Source organism: Carassius gibelio, chromosome A2 (assembly GCF_023724105.1).
Source record: "Carassius gibelio isolate Cgi1373 ecotype wild population from Czech Republic chromosome A2, carGib1.2-hapl.c, whole genome shotgun sequence".
NCBI lineage: Eukaryota > Metazoa > Chordata > Actinopteri > Cypriniformes > Cyprinidae > Carassius > Carassius gibelio.
The window spans coordinates 23,650,518-23,672,612 of record NC_068372.1 but is presented as its reverse complement, the minus strand read 5'-3'; the positions used below and the strand labels follow the sequence as shown (position 1 = coordinate 23,672,612).

The window sequence follows — 22,095 nt, the reverse complement described above, 5'->3', positions numbered from 1 at the left end:
AGTCCGCTGGGCCATTATCTCTTTGTGGAAGGGGGTCTTCCACTATTGTCTGATAGATTAACACAAGTCCCTCCCATCTCTCCTGTTCCCCCACCACATGCTGGCCCAAAAGTGTTAAAACGCCCTGAAGCAGAAAACGAGGAGGCAATTTACACAGCCAGCCACTGCAATGGGTCAACAAAGAGAGAGAAAGAGGAGAAAGACAATGAATGCTGGAGTAATGGGTAGGAGTTTGGTTGCAAACTGCGATTTGAAGGAACACTTAACAGTACAAACAGAACCCCGTTGCACTGGAGGCTCGAGGCAAGATGCTTGATGAGTGCAGTTTTCTTTCCTGTGTATTTACTTTTGAAACGGGAAGTTTCAGCATTATATATTGATGGGATTGGCCCTTATTTGTGACTGGCCTTTAGTATAGAACTAGAAAAGGAACTGCAATTCCAATCCAAAAAGCATTGTAAATAACCTGATCACATTAAAAGCAATGGATATATACGTGTGTGTGTGTGTGTGTGTGTTAACAATATAAAATTTGATTCTCTGATTGGTGGAGATTTCATGGCAGAATCATGGGCAATGCAGTTTTTCTGTTGAAACATGATTATGATATAGGCTGGTGGCTTCAACAAAACAAATACCCTTGATTAACAACCTTGTAGCAAACAGTAATTATATACTTTTAAAAACAGACAGACATACTGTTACAAATCTGTTCCTGTATGGATGAAATGAATGAGATCTTTACTTCCAGAACCTGACTATTGCACTTCATTTTCCTTGTTTGTAACTTAATGTTTTTACATGTAGCTTATTTGCACAGTTTGTGCTTTAGGCATGAAGTATGTCTGGTGCAGTTGATCATTCAAAACTGAGTGTGTTTTCATGGCAACTTGCACTTCGTTCAGATTGAGCTTCCTGGAGAGTGGGTCAGCACTTTTGAAAAGGCTGATTGAGTTTTCAGCAAGAGGGTGAAAGGGGGTAGTGCAAGAGCAACTCACTCTCTCTTTACTGCTGCAGACCTTTCATTTTGTGTGTGGCCTTGGTGGAAATGGTCAGGAAACTCACATCACCCTGAAAGACTAAATTCAGGGTGTCTCAGGGTGATTTGAGTGCGTTTCGGGGTTGGATGGGGCTTGCTGGACTGAGGACTGATATGGTGTTTATTCAAGATCTGGAGCTTGACTCAGAAGTGTGCCTGTAAAATGTTTGACCTAAAGATGTGGGGTTAGTGTATGTAGAGATCAAGTCCAGTTAGCAAAATGTTGTCTAGAAGAGTTATCCAGACCAGTATAGGCTTGTTTTTTTGTTTTTGTTTTTTGTTTTTTTTGCACATCAGTTAACTGGAATAGCTATTAGGTATAAGTTGCTTTGTGGGAGAAAAGCATCTGCTAAATTAATAAATGTAAGTAAATGTATGCTAAATACATACTTATGAGATGTGTGTACTTGTTTTAATTTATTTTTGAGGAAAGCAAATATCACAAAAGAAACCCACATCTGTTTTGTCTTAGTATTTTATTTTATTGAATTTTATTTTCTTTATCTTTTTATTTTGTATCTTTATTATATAGTGTTATATTTTCTATTATTTATTATTTTATGTATTATTTATTTTAAATTTATTTAGTATTTTATTGTATTGTGTATTTGTTTATTTATTTCATTATAGTGAGATCATATGTTGTCTGAATGTGTGCATTTCATATATATATATATATATATAAAACATTTGATATGTACCATGCTATGCAATATAAATAAAATATTGCACATGTGATTAAGGAAAGTTCATTGTTGATTCTCACAGAGTTAATTTTATTGAATTAAAGTAATTTTTCTTTTTATGCTGTGTTGGATGTAAGCAGTGTATAATCATTTTGAACAAGTTTTACCCAGTAAACTAGCAAAATGGCATAATCACAGATATTCCCATGCAAACAGGATTAGCTCACCTTGAGTTATATATATATATATATATATATATATATATATATATATATATATATATATATATATATATATATATATATATATATATATATATATATATATATATATATTTATCATTTGTGCCATAATTTCTACAGTGGTTCTTTGTTTTTGTTTTGTTAACTTTAAACAGGATTCAAATCATCAAAGGAAATCTGTAAAACACAAACTCTCCTATCTGGATAGAGCCATTTTTTTTTCTAAGCAGTGTTAAAATTGAATATTTTATGTTGGGCAATAAGCATAATAATGCTACATCCTCATAACATTTTGCCACTGGAGCTGAAGTCAAATTATCTTTCAAAACCGATATCCGAGTGTTAGAAGTAACATGCTGGAGACTCAAAGCATGTGTGTTTATGAGTAGCTCTCAGCTGATTGGCTGAGCTGAAAGTGTGAAAGACTGTGGCGAGGAGGATGCATGTTTCGGGGGTGGGGTAAGGGGCGTGTCCTCCCCTCTCTCTGTTTGCCTGTTGTCCCTACTTGATGAGATCAGCGGATCGCCTTTCATCATGAGGCAGCTCTCACGCTGCTGCTCGCACTGTTGTCTGTCCTCTTTCTCTCTCTCCTTCCCTTTCTCTCTCTTTCGGGCCACTGAGCTAGGCTTTGGAGCCGGAGCCGGAGCTGGAGCTGCGACACAGGACGGAGTAAGGAGTGCGGAGTGGGACGGAGGCTGTCACGGCTGGGATTAACCTCAGGGAGGGGGTGGGGGGGTTACGTCTCTGGGGAGAAGCTTCTTTTCTCCTTCTTCAGCAGGGAGACCGAGCAAAGAGGAAAAAAACTAGTGTGCGCTCCTTCTCACAAAGAGAGGAGCTCCTTTCGTCCTTTATTCCTTGGGGTTTCCTTGTTTTTTTCCCTGAACTGGTGAAGACCGGGGAGTTCTGCCGGGGAGACCATCACAACCGGGTCGGTGTTTGTGTTTGTGTGTGTTTGAGTGCAATGAAGAACTTGATGAGAAACTATCCTTTGATCTTTCATTCCTTCCCTGCTTGCTTTGGGCTGTTTGGGTTACCTCTGTGCACTCTTTCTTTCTAGCTCCCGCTTTCTGGCATTTCCCCGTTGTCTTTTATTCCCCTAATAGAGGTTTGATCCTTTAATTGAGGTTTGATCCACCCTGGAAAGGATACTCAGCAAGGATACAGACTTTTCTTTGTGTTGGATGTTACAACTGGCCGTGATGTTTATAAACCTGGGATTTCCACACATTTGATACTTTCTGAGCTCCAGGGAGCCCTGAATGCAGCATTGGGGTCGTAGGAATGGTGCCCGGGTCCTGCTCTTGAGGATAGATTGCTTGTGCGGGTTGGAAAGAGAAGTATTTTTACTTTAACCCATGGTTGATGTTTTTTTCAGCTGCTGTGGACAATCAGATAAGGTGATTAGAGGATGGCTGGATCTTCTCCTCCCTGCGTTGCGCGTCACAGCTATCGTTTAAATTTCTCTTTCTTCTGGTTTGCTGTACAGAGGAAACGTTCCCACAGCGCTGGCTGACTCTTAGCCCGCGGAGCAGATTTGAATGCTTTTCATTGTGTTCGTTGTGTGTGTGCATGCGCAGCTTATGGATTTGCCTGTGTCTGTTTGCGCGCGTGTGGCTGTGTGTTTATGGAACAGACTGTGTATATGTTTGTGTGTGTGTGTGTGTGTGTGTGTTTTTGTGCTGAGGGCAGTGGGGCATCTCTTACAAAAAGTACCATGGTGGTATATGGTACAGTGGTGATATCAGATGGTAATACCATTTGTGTTTTTTTACATTCCCATTTTTGCATTACTTGTAAAACAACAGCCATGATACTAAAAAGCCATGGCAAAACTGAGGTGCTTTGATTGTACTGAAAGATTTTACTTTGGTGTTATCATGATGCGTATCATAGACATCATGGTAATGATATTTTTGCTTATACTTGGAAGACCATGAAGTACCATGTAAATACAATGGTACATGAATGCATGAATGCCATAACTGAACTGTGGAACCAAGTACTTTTTTAATGGATACTACTAGTATGCAAGTATATTATTATAGCCCCCCCCCCCCCCCCCCCCACACACCAAAAAAAAAAAAAAAAACATGGTATTGCCATTGTTTAATGCATTGAAATGCAATGGGAATACATGTCTTTCAGTGTTATTTCAGTATGGTGCAGAAAGATTACCATATTCACATTCAGTGAAATTTCTATTTTATTACCACATTACATGTTCTAAAATACTGCAATATTACCTCACTACTTGTATACCAAAGTACTAAATGTTTAACATAGTAATTTTCTATGGTGGATGTCCAAAAACCTTGATGATTTCACGTGATCTCTGCATGTGTGTCTGCATGTATTTGTGTATGTGTGTTGCGAGCAGTGTGGGACGGAGGCACAAGGTGTGTGTGGGACGAGGAGGGCAGTGGGACTGCTTTAATCACTGAGTGTGTTGTCTGAGAGCAGTGGGCTGGAAAGAGCTGACTGGAGCTGCTCTGTGGAGAGAGGCTCTTCTGGGAGAGCTTAGAGCTCAGCTGTTAGTCGTGTGAAGAGCAACACAACCATTTGCCTTTCAACCAGTCAGTGTCCCTCCTTTGGAGAGGACCATTGGATTAGTGCCAGAAGCGTATGTGTGTGTGTGTGTGTCTGAGCAGCTTAAGGGTTTGAAAGGACAGGAGGTGGGCTTGCACATCTGCCTCAAGGCTCTGTGTGTGTGTGTGTGTGTGTGTGTGTTAGTGTGATTGTGATTACCGGTGTTGGGTTGGGGGTGGACATTTTTGTCACAGTGATAAATGGCTTTTGGGTTGTCAGAAAGCCTGGACTTCGATGGATGCGTTTTATATTTACACTCTTCCTCCACATAGCTGCATCTGATGTTCTCGCTGAAGACTTTTGAGCTTCTAGGCACAGGGAAATTGAATGGGAAATTATATTGTGAGATATTTGGAACAGATTAACATGAAGTACGGAAAAAAAAGACACATTTAATGAAAATCAGATTTAACCTTGGCACAAAGGTTTGGGATGTTCTGTTGGCTTTCTGGTGACAAATAGATGCTTGAAGTCGACATAGTTTAATTAAATTGAGTTTTATTGTGGTATTTATTGTATGGTTATATTGCATTTGTTTATAATATGGACTTGTTTTGCTAGTCAGGAAGAAATATAATTGAATCTTGTATGGGAAATATTTGTCACATACACTACTGTTCAAAAATTCAAAGGATTGCAGCACAACTGTTTTCAGCATTGATTATTATAATAAAAGTTTATTGAGCACCAAATCAGCATATTAGAATAATTGGACCCACTTTATATTAAGTGGCATTAACTACTATGTACTTACATTTTAATTAATAATTTAGTACAGTGTACTTATTGTGTACGTTTTTACATTGTACTTATATAAAAAAAAAACTACATGTAATTACATCTGTATTTAATTTATGTAATTACATTCATAATTACACTGTTGACCCATACTTCACACCTTAACCCACCCTTAAACTTACCCATACCTCCAACCCTCTCCCTAACCTTACCCCTATCCCACCTCAATAGCAGCAAAAGTGTTGTACAATACAATATAAACACAAACAGTACATTGTACTTATTTATTATGTAGTTAAGGCCACCTAATATAAAGTGGGACCGAATAATTTATGGAGGACCATATGACACAGAAGACTGGTATAATGTGTGAAAATTCAGCTTTGACATCGAAAGGATATAGTATGTACATGGATAATTAAATTTAAAGACTTAGTAAACTTGACCTCAAATGTTTCAACGGTATTGGAGGTTTGGATGTTTAACAGTTTCTGACTTTGTGACCTTACCAGCAACAATTGCAACAGAAGACATAGCATTTTGTCAGGGTTTCTATTCCTATATTTGTGAAAACCCCATTCATCCAAAATCCTGCCCCACTTATGATCTGATTGTCCCATCATGCCTTTCAGTAAATGTAAATGTTGTTTACATATTCCATTGTCTTGGGCTGTTATTCTGACTTCACGAAAATTGTGCGATTTCAGTCCGACTAAAGCATTTGTATGACATTTTAAAAGGATGAATTGCTTTAGGCGAACTTAAAATCGTCTTTTTAAAGTGCGCTTAAGTGCATTTAGCGTTGACAGAGAAATTGCTTAGGAAATCTGGTTAGGAAATATTCTCACATTTGATGTTACTCTTGTGACCAGTATTGTGATGTTCATATGCAGTCATTTCCTTTCTGTTCTCGTTTAAGAATATGTATGCTCTGTATGACTGGTATTTTAGGATGCAGATGAGGCATGGGTTAAATTAAAATTAGCGTCATGCGAGGTTTTGCTGTTATGAGTAGCCACATTCGTTGTAAACGATATCTGAATTCTAATCGAAAGCAGCGATTTCGTAAGGTTCACATTTATCCACTTTGATGTGACAGCCTCCAAGGGCGATCGCTAGATTCATCTGCTTGTGTGTCACTTCAGAACAACATCTTGCCCATCAGAACATGTCATATTGGGAACTTTCTCTCTCACACAGGCACTTATACACACAGAGTACACAATCATTTCATGATTTTATTACTAAACACGGCACTTGGCTTATACTTGATTCCAGAATGTTCTGAACAGAAAAACAGCACAGCCTGCTTCAACAGATGCCTGTTGTGAGAGAATTTCTCTCACGCCACGTGCGTGTGTGTGTGTGTGTGTGTGTGTGCCGGCAGTGTGTCTCTATGGGGTAGGTTTGTTTAATTAGGACTGTGTAGGTGGACAGAGGCATGGGGGAACATGTGACCATATGGCTGTCTGTCCTGTTCCCTCTGAACCACCTCGATGATCGAGCACTGGACATGAGTTTTGCTGATCTGCCGTTTGTGTAAGTGACAATGAGAGAGGGACAGGGAGATTGGTAAGGGTGGGGGTGGGGAGGAAAACAAGACAGAGGGAAAGGATGGACAAAAATGCAATGTTAACGCTGCTGGGAAAACCATGTCATACTCGTAGATGGTGTGTTGGGTTTTTGCTAGTTTAGGAATTGAGTAAGAATGAAAATTGCTCAACAAATTGGTATTTCAAAGGATTGTATAGTATGAGGCTTTCAAGCTTCAAATAGGTTGCAAAAGCATTATAAAAATAAACCATACAATCCACGCTCTAAACTACCATACAAAATTTCTTTACTGTCACTTTTAATTATTCAATGCATCCTTGCCGAATAAAAATATTAATTTCTTTATAAAAAAAATCTATTGCCCCTGAACATTTGAATGGTAGTGTATAATAATAATATTCTAAAGCCATACAATCATTTTGTGTAATAGCAACAAAGTTCAGGTTGTTATTCACTGAAAATTCCCTGAAAAACTTCCCCCCATGAGCTGTAAACTACTGCAACCAGATCGTCCAGTAAGTAAGGATTCAGTCAGTCTCCATTCCCTTCTTCTGGGAATGAAGGTTACATTATGTAACCAAAGCCCCTTTCACACTGCGATTCCGGAAAATACATGGGTAATGTGTCCCGGGAATTGTTCCCGGGTCGCTAGATTTTGCACTTTCACCCTGCCAGTGATTACCTAGGATATGTGCTTGAGTTCACGCACAACCCGTAAAGGTCCCGTAAAGACACGTGACATCAGGGTGTGATGTGTAATGTACGAGTCGAAAACGGCAGGCACGTTAACTTTCACTTATTCTAGCTAACAATCTCAGCTTCTCCACAGAGGAAGACGAGATGTTTCCGATTAAATAATAGAGAGAGAGGATGCAAAGATAAACAACAGATGGGGAATGTGTGTTCCTACCCATCAAAGCCACTGGTGGCTAGAGGAGTGTGTGTCCATCATGTCTCAGGTGGCCAGGGTAACGCAGGTAATGGTCCAGACCCCAGGCGCTCGCTTTATCACAGACCCATCACCATCCAGAAGGGAAACACAAGCTCCTGTGTGCCACAGCTTGCGAGGAAAAAGTGTGCTGAGGGTCTGATGGGTGCTGAAGCATAAACAAATTCACATGTAGATGTACACAATAATGGCCAGTAGACTAAACAGTGTCATGCAGAACAGCTACAAACTCTTGAGTCCTGGGGCGTTCACCAAACACTCAATGCAGCGGTGAAAAATTCAATTACGCAGGCCTGAAAACAAAAAAATGCTATCTTTATGATGGGGCAAGCAAAACAAATGGGGCCTTGAGTGTGGAATGGCGAGTTGAGGAAGATGTTCATTACCCAAAATTGTTGCAGATTGAAGAATGGAGTAAAAAAAAAACTAAATGTGTCCGTTTCGTCTTTCATTCTTCATCCGCATTATTTCAATAAGCACAGAAAAAAGACCCATTTGGCCTGATTGAAGACATTGCGGTAGAAGAGCCACAGGGCACAATTACACCAGGGTTGTTTTGACTTCTGCTTCATTTTTCTTTGATTTATAGCCATAGCAGCCCCATCCCTTTGATACGCTCACCAACGGAGTGCTTTTGTTTTTCTAATAGATAAGTCAGCACAAATGGGCATTTTCCCATGCGGAGACGGATGGTCCTGGCAGACTGCTTTTATATGTAGTCTTTTCTCGCATGGCTAAGCAGATGGAGACAGCACATCAGCGGTCCATTAGAATAAGGTTGTTATAGTTACATTAGTCGTGTCCCATATGGTTTGGGATCATTACCCCTGTGTAACTGATGTAGTGAACTTTTTTTTTTTTTTATCACTTCCCGGCTTGTCGTTGGCCTTTTATATATCAGCAGTGTAATGGCAAAAGGCACGATACAGTCATGCCATGTGGTCATCGTCTCACAGCTTGATTTAGTCACTCTTCTGTGACGCAATGAAACACAAGCTATCTATCTCTCTGTCGTTCTGTCTGTCTATTTGCAGCAGCTGTTCTATCATTCTCTCTATAGTTCTATCTGTTCTCTGTTCTATCTATCGGTCTCTGTCTGTGTCTATCTCTGTCTATCTATCGGTCTTATGTTTATCATTGTTTCAGTTTTTCAGTTTATCATCCATCTGTCTGTCTGCCAGTCTGTCCATCTGTGTCTATCTGTCCCTCTTGTTCATTCATTCATCTTTGTTGTAAGCGGTTAAAAGTTAAGCTATTTTAGGTGATGGTTGATATAGGAGATTTTATGTAAACCTAAATATAGAAATATGTGGGAAACAGTGGGCATTAGGAGAAGATTTTTTAATCATCCTAATGTTTCAGTTTGATCAATTTTATGTGTATGTAGCAATTTTCCGGTGCTTAATGGAATGAATTGATTCACAAAAAGCTTTTTGTTACATCATCAGTGTATTAAATCTTTTTTCAGACCTTGTTTTACAATTCTAATTACTAATGTTAGAACAGTGTTTGAAAGTCTGTCTACAACTCCCAGACTAATGGCGTAATTATGTTTGCGTCAGTGTTTATTACCGTTATTAGAGACTACAGTGGTCTGAGTGAGGGAATGTTAGTTAAACTGACGTGTGTGCTCTGAACCAAACACAACCTGAATGAAACACATTACTGTGCTTCTGCACAGCAGTAAGACTGTGAAACCCTTTGTGCCCTTCCGCAGGAGCCTCTCCAGCTCTGAAATACGATACGGAAAACCTAACACCCCGACTCCTAGCACACGTTTTGATAGCTGTGAGTGGCATGTTAGGGCAGCAACCTCTCTTTTTCTCATTCATTCTCTCTCTCACACACACACATATACACATACACATTCTATCCTACTTCTTTCATGACCTCATTTATTTTTCCTTTGATATTGGTAACACTTACTCAGGATTCCAGGCTCTGACTGTCTGCCCGTCTGGCTAACCTCCTTCCTGTCGTCTGAATTCAGCTCTCTCTCTTTCTTAGTGACCTTAATGTGTTGAGACTGTCTGATGTGTGTTTGTGTACATGTACAGTAAATGTGACCTTTTTCCTTTGTGTTGGTGACCAATGTGCATGATGACTGTTTGTCTGACAGAGTGTGAATTTGTTGTCCGGCACTGCTGTGGAGAAACTAAAGGAAATGACACTTCTAACTCACTGCCACTGCCCACATACTTTAGTAGCGTAGCTTTGCTATTTTTAATATATTATAGCTTGTCCAGTAATGAACTGTAGTCTGACAAGTAGTAGTCTAACATGACACAATGCTGTTTTGTTACTTTGTATCATGCAAACAGCTAATGATCAAACACACTCTTCTGTCACTTATTAGATTTATTTAATGATTCATATTAAGTGGATAAACTATTCACTGGTTTATTTTAATTTCATTCAGTTAAATTCCTGAAATTCTCTGTGATGCATTTTGTCATTTTTATAGTGAAATGTTGATATTTTATGTGAACAGATAAATACTGCTGTTTATCACCTATATATATATATATATATATATATATAAAAAATAAAAAAAACTGCACTCATGGCAATGAAGAAAAAGTTAGGTGCTTTACAATGGTTAGATACTTCACAAATAGCACAATGCAGCGGACACAAAAACACATTTTATATAAACATCCCCTAAAGTCTTTTTTGTAGAGCTCATTCGTGGGATGAGACTTTCTCATTCCAGGAAAAAGACCATGTATCACTTACTGTAACAGGAAGTTCCTGCTAGCATTTCATATATCAGTATTGCATTTCTGGCACACTCTAAAATGAGCTTTTAATGTGTAGGTACTTTTGTGACATTGAGGTTGATGCGAACTGAATCTCTCTCCTTTGTTCTCTCTCTTTTTCCTTCTCTCACACTTACTCACAGGAACCTAGAAATAAATAATGCTCTATTTAGGCTTCCATTTTTTCTGTTGCTGATAATCTTACTTTGGGTCATTGAGGTAGTATTAAGGACAAATTATGCATGTAACTCATCCCGTGCCATTTGTGTTGCAGACAGTAATGATGTCTGAAAATTTGCATTTCAATTATCTGAGACTGATAATTACCTTTTTAGGCAATCAGACGAACAATCTAAATAATTTTACATTAGTGGAGACATTGAACTCCCAAGCCATATTTAGAGATGAGAATATCATGGGAATTTTTGACTCCATGCAACACCTTAGAAACCACCCAAAAGACCCTAGCAACTGTCACCCACACCCACACATTGTGGCAGAAGGTTTTGCATAAACAAGCATGGCTCAGTTTTCTTCAAGTTATTTTTCCATTTATTTATTTACTTATGGCAACCAATGGTTTTATTGCCTTATTCAAATGTCATAAGTTAAAAATGTTTGTTTGAAGTGGCTATAGCTCTTTTGAATGAATACCGTTTATATAAGATTTTTTTTTAATGCAATATGTGTGGGTCTGTATTGCTCTGTTTTGACATAAGCTGGGCTGTTTTTGAGCTAGAGGTGATGTCTTGTCATGTGTGAATATATGCGTGTTCAGTGTTTCTGTATGTCATACAGACGGTGTCTCGTTCTCACCTGCAGCATTCATTATTGCATCCTTTCCCATGGCAGATTCTCACATGCTGTCATGCTGTGGTTGGCAATGACCCTCTCTTTCTGCTCATCTTATTTTCTTCTTGTTTATGTTCTTCCTTTATTTCCTTTATCCTTTTTATCCTTAATACCATTGAGATTCACACTTAGTAATTCTAGAGGCACTCTATGATCTGTCTAAATATTGCTGTTCTGATGACATATTTTTATGTGTTTTTTCCTAGGGTTCCAGTAAGGCTGGCACTATCGCCACTGCCAGACGCTGATGTTAGTTTGGGGGCCTCAGGCTGTCGTTTTGGTGCTTTGATGAGGTAACAGCGGACCCCGGTAGACCAGCCCCTCTATTGCACCACCCCTTTCCTCCTCTCTACCCCTGTCCAACCAGCCAAGCCATGGGCCAGAAGATCTCAGGGAGCATCAAGTCTGTGGATGTACGTGGGGAGCCATCCTACAGGCCCCTGAGGAGGGAACTTAGAGGTCCAGATTTCTTCAAGCCAGCCCGGCTGGACTTACTACTGGACATGCCCCCTGCTCCGTATGAGCAGCAGCTTCGACATGCCTGGAACCCGGATGACCGCTCGCTTAATATCTTCATCAAGGATGACGACAAACTCACCTTCCATCGGCATCCTGTTGCCCAGAGTACTGATGGCATTCGTGGACGGGTGGGATACACGCGAGGACTCCATGTTTGGAGGATCAATTGGCCTGTTAGGCAACGGGGCACACATGCGGTGGTGGGTGTGGCCACACCAGATGCCCCTTTGCACTCAGTGGGTTACACTTCTTTAGTTGGAAGTGATAGTGAGTCCTGGGGCTGGGACCTGGGACGAAACAAGCTCTACCATAACAGTAAGAACCGACCAGCCTCTTCTGCACCCACATACCCAAGCTTTCTGGAGCCAGAGGAGGCCTTTGTGCTGCCAGATGCCTTGATAGTAGTGCTGGACATGGATGAGGGCACGTTGAGCTTCATAGTGGATGGACAGTACCTTGGAGTGGCCTTCAGAGGTCTTAAGGGCAAAAAGCTGTACCCCATTGTCAGTGCAGTGTGGGGCCACTGTGAAATCACCATGCGCTACATCAATGGCCTAGATCGTAAGTATACATTTTCTCTAGATTTATACGTAAATGATCCTTTGATACTTAAAGATCGTGCTAGAAATAGAGTTTGGAGAATTTTTAAAACTCGCTTGAATTGGGTTGTGTGGTGTAGTTGTTACGGCTCAGAAACCTTAAGTTTGATTGTTCAATTCCATCATCATTTTACCCTCAAGCAAGGCATTAATCCTAAATTGGTCCAGGGGTATAAGCTCATGGTGTTGTTCTACTTAAAAATTGCATTACATTTAACTTGCTAAAAAATATCTTTAAACAGTCTAAGCTTGTTTGGTCTCCAAGCCTGGTCAAGCTGGTCTTCAACTGGTCTTCAGCCTGGTCATGCTGATTTTCAAACTGTAGAAATGTGGCTCTCCAGGACCGATATTGGCCTTCCCACTCTAGACTAAGGCTGTGATCCTCCTTAGGATCCTTTCTACTCGGTTGAAGGAGGAGGGGTCCTCCGATGACCGCAAAACCCGGAAGTCGGTGTTTGTGTATTTGGACCGCCTACCTTTCTTTCAGTTCCCTCCCTTACCCGTTGCTCATATCCTGTCGCCTAGCAACCGTGACAGCGCTAAGCAAGAAGTGGGAAAATGGACAAACAAAGAGTTATTCTGGAAGAATAATTTTGGAAGAAATAAAGCAATTAAATAAATTAAATACGTTCTTTGCTCGTTGTCTGAGAGTTTTTTATATCAGACTACAAGACAGTCATATCCAGGTAAGCCATTATATCCTATTTTTATTTATGTTTTAAAACAAAATGCCTAACTAGACAACCACTGAAAAAATATATATTTTTGAAAAGCCAGTTTTTAAGAAACTTACATTGAAAAGCATACTCCTCTGCGATTTCGCTACCGCTCGCTTCGTCTGCCATTACGCTCTGCCAAACAGAATTATGGGATAGGTAGGACGGGAAAGGATCCACCACACCCATCCTTCCAATTCGGGGAAAAGGAGGACGTATTTGTGGGCCACATTTGAAGGATCCTACGAATTTGGACAGCCATCGTCGCGGCGCTGTGACGTAACATCCTTCAAATAAGTACTCCGAAAGTAGAGTTGTTCCGATTCCGATACTAGTATCGGAAATATCTCCGATACCACAACAAATTCTGGCATCGGCATCGGCGAGTACATGAACCCATATACCGATCCGATACCATTTTCTTAAAAAAGACCTAGTTATGACCGCAAGCTTTGCCTAACCGCTGCACGGTTCTTCTTCGCTGCTCAAAATGCATTGAAAACACAGGAAGTTGTGCTGTGTTGCCACAAGCAACCCCTGTTTAGAGCAGCGAAGAAGAAATGAAAACGCGTTAGCAGCCCTTATCTATATATGACTGGATCACTCATCACATTCTAAACTGCCAAAAGACAGTGAAGCCGCTACTATATTATAGATCAGTGGTTAGCAGTATGTCTCTGTAGTACCGGTAGTTACAGACTCTCGAGTATATTCAGTACCGGCAACTGCGTTCAGTCGCTTCCGTGTAAGTCAAAACGCAGGGCTCCAGACAGTAGCCGAATATATACTAGTGTCTGTGAATATTAAACTGCAAAATACTATTTAAATATTACTCCCGCAAAATCTACATCTCTGTGGGTGACTGGCACAGATGCGCGAGAGCTCGCTGTTTTGTAGTCTCTGCTGTGTGTCATGAGGACATGAACGCATAAACCGTCACTTCATGAGAATTTACCGTTTCATTTGAGAATACTGTCATATCATAAACACAGACACTCAAAGATCTTCATGGCAGCCCATTAAAATAAATGTTTGGTTTACATGAGTAAATTGACAATATATAAAGCTACTGTTGTAGCCTACAGTAATAATAATACATCTCTATAATAATAATAATTATGCCTAGATGGTTGCTTGTTTTTTACTTGTTTTTTACTTGTTAGAGATTATCTGATTAATAGATCTTTTTTTATATTCCTAGACTTATTTGTTGCAGTTTTTTTATACAGTTATATTGTAAAACTTAAATACCATTTTTAGTTTGCGGTGTTAGATTTTTGGCTGCATTTGAAGTTCTTTTTTGCATAAGAAAATAAATAATACTGTCAAATTCATGTTAGATAATAAAAATACTGTAATAAATACAGTAGTTCACCATGTATTTGTTCATGTTTTATTGAGGGATCTGTCTGAAGCACACCATAAAAAAATTCTAGCAATTTACACAGGGCTAGTAGTATATACAGCTGTATATACAGATATACACCCAGGTATCGGATCAGTACTCGGTATCGGCCGATACCCTGAGCCCAGGTATCGGAATCGGTATCGGGAAGAGAAAAAGGGTATCGGAACATCTCTATCCGAAAGGATGTAGACCCTGAATTTGGACACAGCTTAAGGGATGTCTATTCTTGTTCCTGGAACATTAATGTCCCTGCAGTTTAGCTCCAAACTGGCCAACACACTTTCTTGGAAGTTTGTAGTAATCCTGAAGACCTTGCTTAGCTGCTTCAGCTGTGTTTAGTTAGGATTTGAGCTAAACTCTGCAGTACAGTGATCCTTCAGGAGCCTTGATTAGATGCCTCTGGTGTAGCCAATCTCCCAGTCTGGCCAAGCTGGTGTTTAGCTGGGTGGACTGCTGGTCTCCAATCCCAACCAGCTAGAAAGTGCCAAAAACCCTTTAAAAATCAGCCAACATACCAGCTTGACCAGGCTAGAAGACCAGCAAACCAAAAGTACTCTTTAGGCAGTTTACTTCTTTTGCCCTGGCAATCAAAAACCTGACCTTATTATGCCACGCTACAACAACACTGTGTTCTGTGGAAACCTTGCTTGAGATGAAGCCATGCATTGTTGGTATTTCAACATACAGTTGTAGTTAGCCAGCAAGCGACCCTGACTATCGCATCTTGTCTTCCATCTTGTCCAGTCAAGACCTCAATGTAAAGAGATTAATTCTGGTTCTTCTCTTACAATGTCCCTCAGGTGGTGCGTTTTTGGCTGCATATTTTATGCGTCAGCATGTGTGTTTTGTGCAAGTGATTATGCATTAGTTTCAAACACTCAGAGCCATCACGTCATTCACAAGGCTAGACGCTGAGACTTGAAACACTCCTTCATCCATCATCAGCATGTTTTGGAAACACTTTTTTTCTAATCCGCTCCTGTCAGGCAGACACTGTGTGTGTATAAGCCAGAGGGTTTTGAATGAAACAGCATTTTAAAGCCAGAGGCATGTAACCATTTGAGCTTTATTTAATAGCACAACCTCAACAGAACAGAGATTCAGAGTCATTTGGTAGATTTAGCTGTTTCTATATGAAAGTGAAAGTGAAAGTGAAGTGACATTCAGCCAAGTATGGTGACCCATACTCAGAATTTGTGCTCTGCATTTAACCCATCCGAAATGCGCACACACACAGAGCAGTGAACACACACACACTGTGAGCACACACCCAGAGCAGTGGACAGCCATTTATGCTGCGGCGCCCGGGGAGCAGTTGGAGGTTCGATGCCTTGCCTAAGTCGAGGTATTGAAGGTGGAGAGAGAACCGTTCATGCACTCCCCCCACCCACAATTCCGTCCGGCCCAAGACTAGAACCCACAACCCTACGATTGGGAGTCCAACCCTCATTAGGCCACGACTTCCCCATATGAAAGAAACTCCATCTACAAACATCTATACCTGTGGATGATTTTTATTTTTTAGCTTACTATGCTTCATGCCATTCCAAACCTGTATGACAACACAAAAGATATTTTGAAGATATTTTTTGCCCAGGTGAAATTGGACCCTATTGACCTTCTGTATGTAAAAAAAAAAATAAAAATACTGATTTAATTTATTTTTATGAATAGCATTTTTTTTTTTTTTACGAAGAAATTAAGTAATGTATGATGGGAAGGACCTGAGGATGAGCAAATTATGATACAAATGTTAATTTTTTTACCATAATAAAAGCTCATTATTGCACAGCATTGAGTAACTAGCTTTTTCTTTAAAGCAGCAACAGCTGTATGATAAAAGTCCCCATTGTTTAATAAATAATCAAACGTATTAAAAATATTAATCACAAAAATCCCAGTTATTATTTGGGAACTGACTATTTTAATCACTGAAACAACTCAATCCCTGTATAGACATTTCACTGTGTTGATTAAACTGTCTGTGTTTAAAGAATAAAAGTATGATATTCCTTTATAAAACTTGTAATTGTTCATGACTTCAGAGTATTAATTTAATAAGCAACCCAGTAAACCCATAAGCAGAATCCTATCAGTGTCATTTCAGCCCTGTTTATATGGATTAGATTGCTTTGGTCTCGGTGTCGCTCTACGGAGTCTTCTCCTCCCTGGTGTGTTTCCATATCGGGACAGAGAGCAGAGTGGGACACTCACAAAGCCCCCTCGTCTGAAGTTAAAAGAGCCCTCTTTCTCCTTTTCAGATGGAAAGAGCAACTCAGTAAGTGGTCCTAAGACCATTTGAAATCTTTTCAAAGCTTCTAGTAAGCATGTCTTTATTTGCTGGAAAATTGTATGAAATGAGCAAAGCAATGTGTAATGCTTGCGAGAGAGAGTTCTGTGAATCTCAAGAGGTGTTTGGAGAAGCCATCTTTGGACTGGATCGCTCATTTGGAAGCTTGTGGTTTCCAAAGTTGTGTTAAAGATTTGCTCTGAGGATTGTGGGTTTATATACACGTTTTAGGTGTTTTGCATGTTTTAAGTCACGTGCAGGAGGCTGTTAAGCACCTTTCCTTGTAGAATGCAAGAGACTGAGAGTGATGGTGAGTGAGAGAAACATGAGTAATGAATGCAGTAAGAAAGATGAGGTTGGAAAAATGTAAGCTGAGACATTTTTAGATATGTGCAGCACAGTCTGAACCTCAGGCTTAATTTTAATATATATGCAAGCATGCACCCATCACTGTCTTATTACACATCTGCACAGTCTATAGCAAACTAATTTCATTACAAACAAACACTCTGAGCTGTCTGACTTAATCAGACTCCTCCGTGTCTTACGGAGATACTTATGAGTTTAAAGTGTCCAGGGTAAGTGACTGTGGGATAGAAAGAGATGATGTAAACACAAGATAAATGGAGAGACCAGGTCAATACCCAGTGAGCTGCCTCCTTAGACATAATTTTAGAACATAAAAAAAAAAAACACTTTTTTAAATCTTTTAAGCTGCCCACTTGTACAGCATGTTTAAAGTTGACATTTATGAATTTATTTCAATTTACAGAGATATGGTTTCTCAAAAGAATGTAAGCTGCCTACCAAGCAGTTTCTGGGCAGATCAAGTACAGTGTCTCATAACCTAGTGAGCTGCATTCCGGGTTTAAAAAAATATATTTATTTATTTTTCTGGTAAATATGTCACACCTGAGTATATGGTGAAAAAGAACCTAAAATAAACATTTAAATTTGAAACAATCTTACATTTTTATAGCATTCATTATAAACTGCATTTATTATTATCAACAAACCTAAACAAAATTAAAGTGAAGTCAATATGTAAAGTCACATATCCTACTGAATTGCCTACTTAAACAGCTAACAATATTTAGTAGGCAGCTCACTAGTTTTCGAGACACCACATTTGTTACTCCCATATGAGTGAGAATGTGACCCTGGACCACAAACCAGTCTTGCGTTGCTGGGCTATATTTTTAGCCCAGAGAAGTTATCCGCACGGCAATGAAATAGTGTTTATCACCACCGCTAAGATTAATCACACTGCAAATGAAAAGTAGCAGTCAGACTCTGAACAAGCCTCATCACTGCACACACTGGGCACACATGCTTGGAATGGGTCAGGATGGGCGACTAGTCCCACAACAGTATGTGACATGACCATTAGCTTATCTAGAATTCTTTTCCCTACATTTTTGATTTAGCATTAACATTTTAATAGTGGTGATTAACTATAAGAAACTTTTCTGTTGAGATCTTCAGTCTTGTGAGGACTGTGTAGTTGACTGCACATTGTTGCTTGCAGTCTACACTATATTTTGTTGATTTAAACATGTAGATTGACTTATTTTACCAATAATTTGTGTCTTGTTGTTGTTGTCCGTATGTTTGTGTGCCTGAATTTCTGTATTATATTGAAAATGTTCTATAGGAATCGAAGTAGCGAACCGAAATAAAACTGAAAATTGAATTTAAATATAAGTAGAATTAATCCAGTGTCTTTATGTTATCAGTAATGAGGAATATAAACAGACTGAGCTGTTTGACTGTATATAAACTTGCACTAATTGCCAGCGTCCAACCAATAAATGAGCGGTAAATTGACATGTGCCACCCCATTGTGAATGTGTAACACAGAGTAGATATAATTGAGAGATGGCGGAGAGCTTTCTGTGCTTTCTCTCTCTGTCTCTCTCTCATTTGCTCTGTGTCTGGCAGAAGGCTGCTGTCACTGTGCCCTGAATTGTCATGGATTAAAACACCATTAGCTCCGGCTATGATTCATCACACAATAGTGTCTGATCCACATTCCCACTCCAGCAGAATGCTCTCTTATTGGTCTCAGCATCTGAGAGAGAGAAAGAGAGACGGAGAGGACGTGACGAATGTAGAGCAAGCGATACATAGATAATTACCATCAGTCTGAGATCGGAAACAACAAGGAAAGACACAAAGGCCGACTGTTGTGATGTACGCAGTGTCCCGTTGTCCCCTTGAATCTGCTTGACCATGTATTAACACGCAGCAATGTGCTGGGAGTGCTGGGACGTGTCTTTTGAATATGTGCAAAGCTAAATATTTTGATAGCTGAATAATTGGTGGGATTGTTTGAAACTCCGAGCTGATTAAATGGTCTAAGGAAGCCCTGAATGATTAGGATGGTAAAGAATCATGTGTGATCAGTCCCCGTTTGTTACTTTTATTATTTCTGCATGTGTGTGTGTGTACATGTTCGATAGTGTGTCTGAGGGATGCATGATTTGTTTTATCACAAAATGTGCTTTTTGCCTCTCAATAATTTAATTATAATGTAATATATATATATATATATATATATATATATATATATATATATATATATATATATACACAAACACAAATTATGAATAAAATTTTATTTTCTATAATTATAATGTAATAAAAAAATTTAAAGGTACCTTTTATAATAAAAAACAATGTGTAATAAAATAAAACTATTGATTGAACAAATGAACGAACAATCATGATAATAAAAGTGATTTTTTTTTTCAATTAAATCTGAATATTGATTTGATTTCAGTGCAGCCTTAATGTGTCTGTATGACAGCGTGATGTCTCTCTGTCTGTGTAAGACGTGTTGACTAAGTGTGGAGAGAGCTGCTATATGGGTCAGTAGGTTAGCGCTGCATGGTGTTTCTGGCCCGAGGCACTTGCCTAATAAATTGGCAGGGTCGTCTGCATCTTATCAGAGAGATTACTGCTCTCTCTCACTCTTGAGTGTGTGTGTGTGTGTGTGGTGGGTGTGCTTGGGGGAGGTGTGTGACTCAGTAGTGCTGTTTGGGCCACATCTGTTCCTTAAGACCTAAGCTATGTTTGCTAAGCTGTGTTATATTCTTCCCTTTGATGTTTGAGTCTCTTAAAACACCTACACTAAACGGTTTTGTACAGAGAGAAGCTGTCAAACCCTGAAAAAGCAGCTTAAACCAGAATTTCCATGCTGGTACAGGCAGTACGGTTTTGATTTGTAGGTTCAGTGCTGGTCTAACTGGTCAAGATGTTCACCAGAAAATAATAATGGATTGTGATCAATATTTGCCCCAAAAGCACTCATGTATTCAACATACTATGACTCAGGACACACATTAAGTCTAATCTTGCATTTTGTTTACGATAAATAGCATGCAAATTGGGAAGCAGCCTGGAAATACACAAGTGTGTTTGCATGTGTGTGTTATTCTCTTCTTCTGTCTCTAATCGGCAGATGACAGCAGCTGGCTGAGATTTCGTGTGTTTGGATAAGGGAGTCAGAGCTATGCTGTCATGCCTTTTAATTGGCCCATCAACATCTGTCAGTCAGCAGCCGGGATGGGAACACCTGCTGTGTCACATATAAACTGAGCTTACGAATGTCCGTGTCCGTATATATATATATATATATATATATATATATATATATAAATAAATGTCCCAGATATTTGTTGTATGGAGCATCCTGTCATAAATTACACTTTTTATACATTATATGGAATTTCATAGCTTTTTGTAATCTTATCTATTTATAGGTTCATTGTCTCTGTAGACAAAGTTTAGTGACCTTATCGGTTCCTCCAAAAGAATATGGTGCCACAGTACTGCTGTGATATCAATTGATAGTATTGTACTTTGATATACACCATGGTACTTATTATATTCTTTATCTCATTCCACACCCTGGAGTTTACATATGGAAGCATATGGGTAGCATTATTCAATTTGGGATGTAATATGCAAAATGACAATGCAATATGTAAAATGGCATTGCACGTTGCACAAATGTATTGGAAAATGTAAATGCAAATACAGAAATGCATTGCCATTTTACATATTGCATTGTCATTTTGCATATTACATCGCAAATTGAATAATGCTACCCATATGCTTCCATATTTACATGGTTCTCCAGTGTACTTGAAGGAAATACCATCATGCCCAGCATAACTACATTTAATGTTTAAACAAAAACTTTTTTTGGTTGCCATGAAAATGTTTTGATGGCATTTATTTAATGTGATTTTTTTTTTTTTGCTTTGGAGAATCCTTTAAATTGACTTTTTAAATGAGCTGAATTATTTAACATAAATGGATGTTGTTTGTGTATATGATTGCAAATAATGTTAACGTAATAAGACAGTGATACTAGTGTTAGTATCTCATAGCTAGTTAGTTTGTTAGTTAGCCTAGTTGGTTCATTGGTGGAGATTACCTGGCATAGGTAGATAGGGAACAAACAGATGGATAAAGAGGTAAAGAGAGGACAGACAATTGGTCCTTACTCTTTTCAGGACAAACAGCTGGGCTCTGTGTTAATTTAGAGCCAGTTATTAGATGATTATTTAGTTGGATCAAGTTTGCGCTAACACCATAAGGCCCCAGTCTCACCTACAGCTGTTAAATTCATCCTTATAGTACAACAATCTCACACACACACACAATGAAGCCTAGAATGCCTCTGTAAAGCAATGAGAGAAGCACAGGAAATGTTAGGAAACTGTTGAGTGTTTTTTTATTTTTCACAGACCTAGCTGGCAAGCTGCCTCTCATGGTGACTTGATGTCTTTTTTTCCTGCCCTGGAAATATGACAGATATGAAAGCATGTTATTAAAGCATATCATTACTGTGTGGTAGGGTACCTAAGGTTGGCTCAATACCTCAGGCTCTTAATATGTCAAAATGAGACTTATCTTCACGATTGCTGACCGTGCAGTTTGTGTGTATTTATCCGCCTGTGCACACACACAAAAACCCCACCGTCGGCTTAGTAAGCATCTTGGGTAATCTCCTTGAAGGCTTATTTTGTGGAAAAACAAATGATAGACAGAAGCTGTTTGTTTAGTGTATAGTTGCAGGGTCTTATACCAAGCTGAGAGGTTCAGCACGGCTGCACTGTTGCACACACAACCAAACAAATGACAGCCT

General features: G+C 39.2%; 1 protein-coding gene across 5 annotated transcripts in view; it reads left to right on the top strand.

Annotated features, from left to right (window-relative positions):
* The window catches only part of spsb4a (splA/ryanodine receptor domain and SOCS box containing 4a), a 60,360-nt gene that overhangs the window by 19,387 nt on the left and 18,878 nt on the right, over nt 1–22,095 (top strand). For 2 of the 5 annotated variants that reach the window (XM_052531010.1, XM_052531038.1), the window contains exon 2: nt 11,612–12,485. In XM_052531010.1, the coding sequence (XP_052386970.1) occupies nt 11,780–12,485 (706 nt within the window). In that variant the 5' untranslated portion in view covers nt 11,612–11,779. Of the gene's footprint in view, nt 1–2,439; nt 2,896–11,611; nt 12,486–12,788; nt 13,548–14,829; nt 18,136–22,095 lie in introns of those variants that run through there. The other 3 variants (XR_008147606.1, XM_052531017.1, XM_052531028.1) reach the window with 3 other exon arrangements.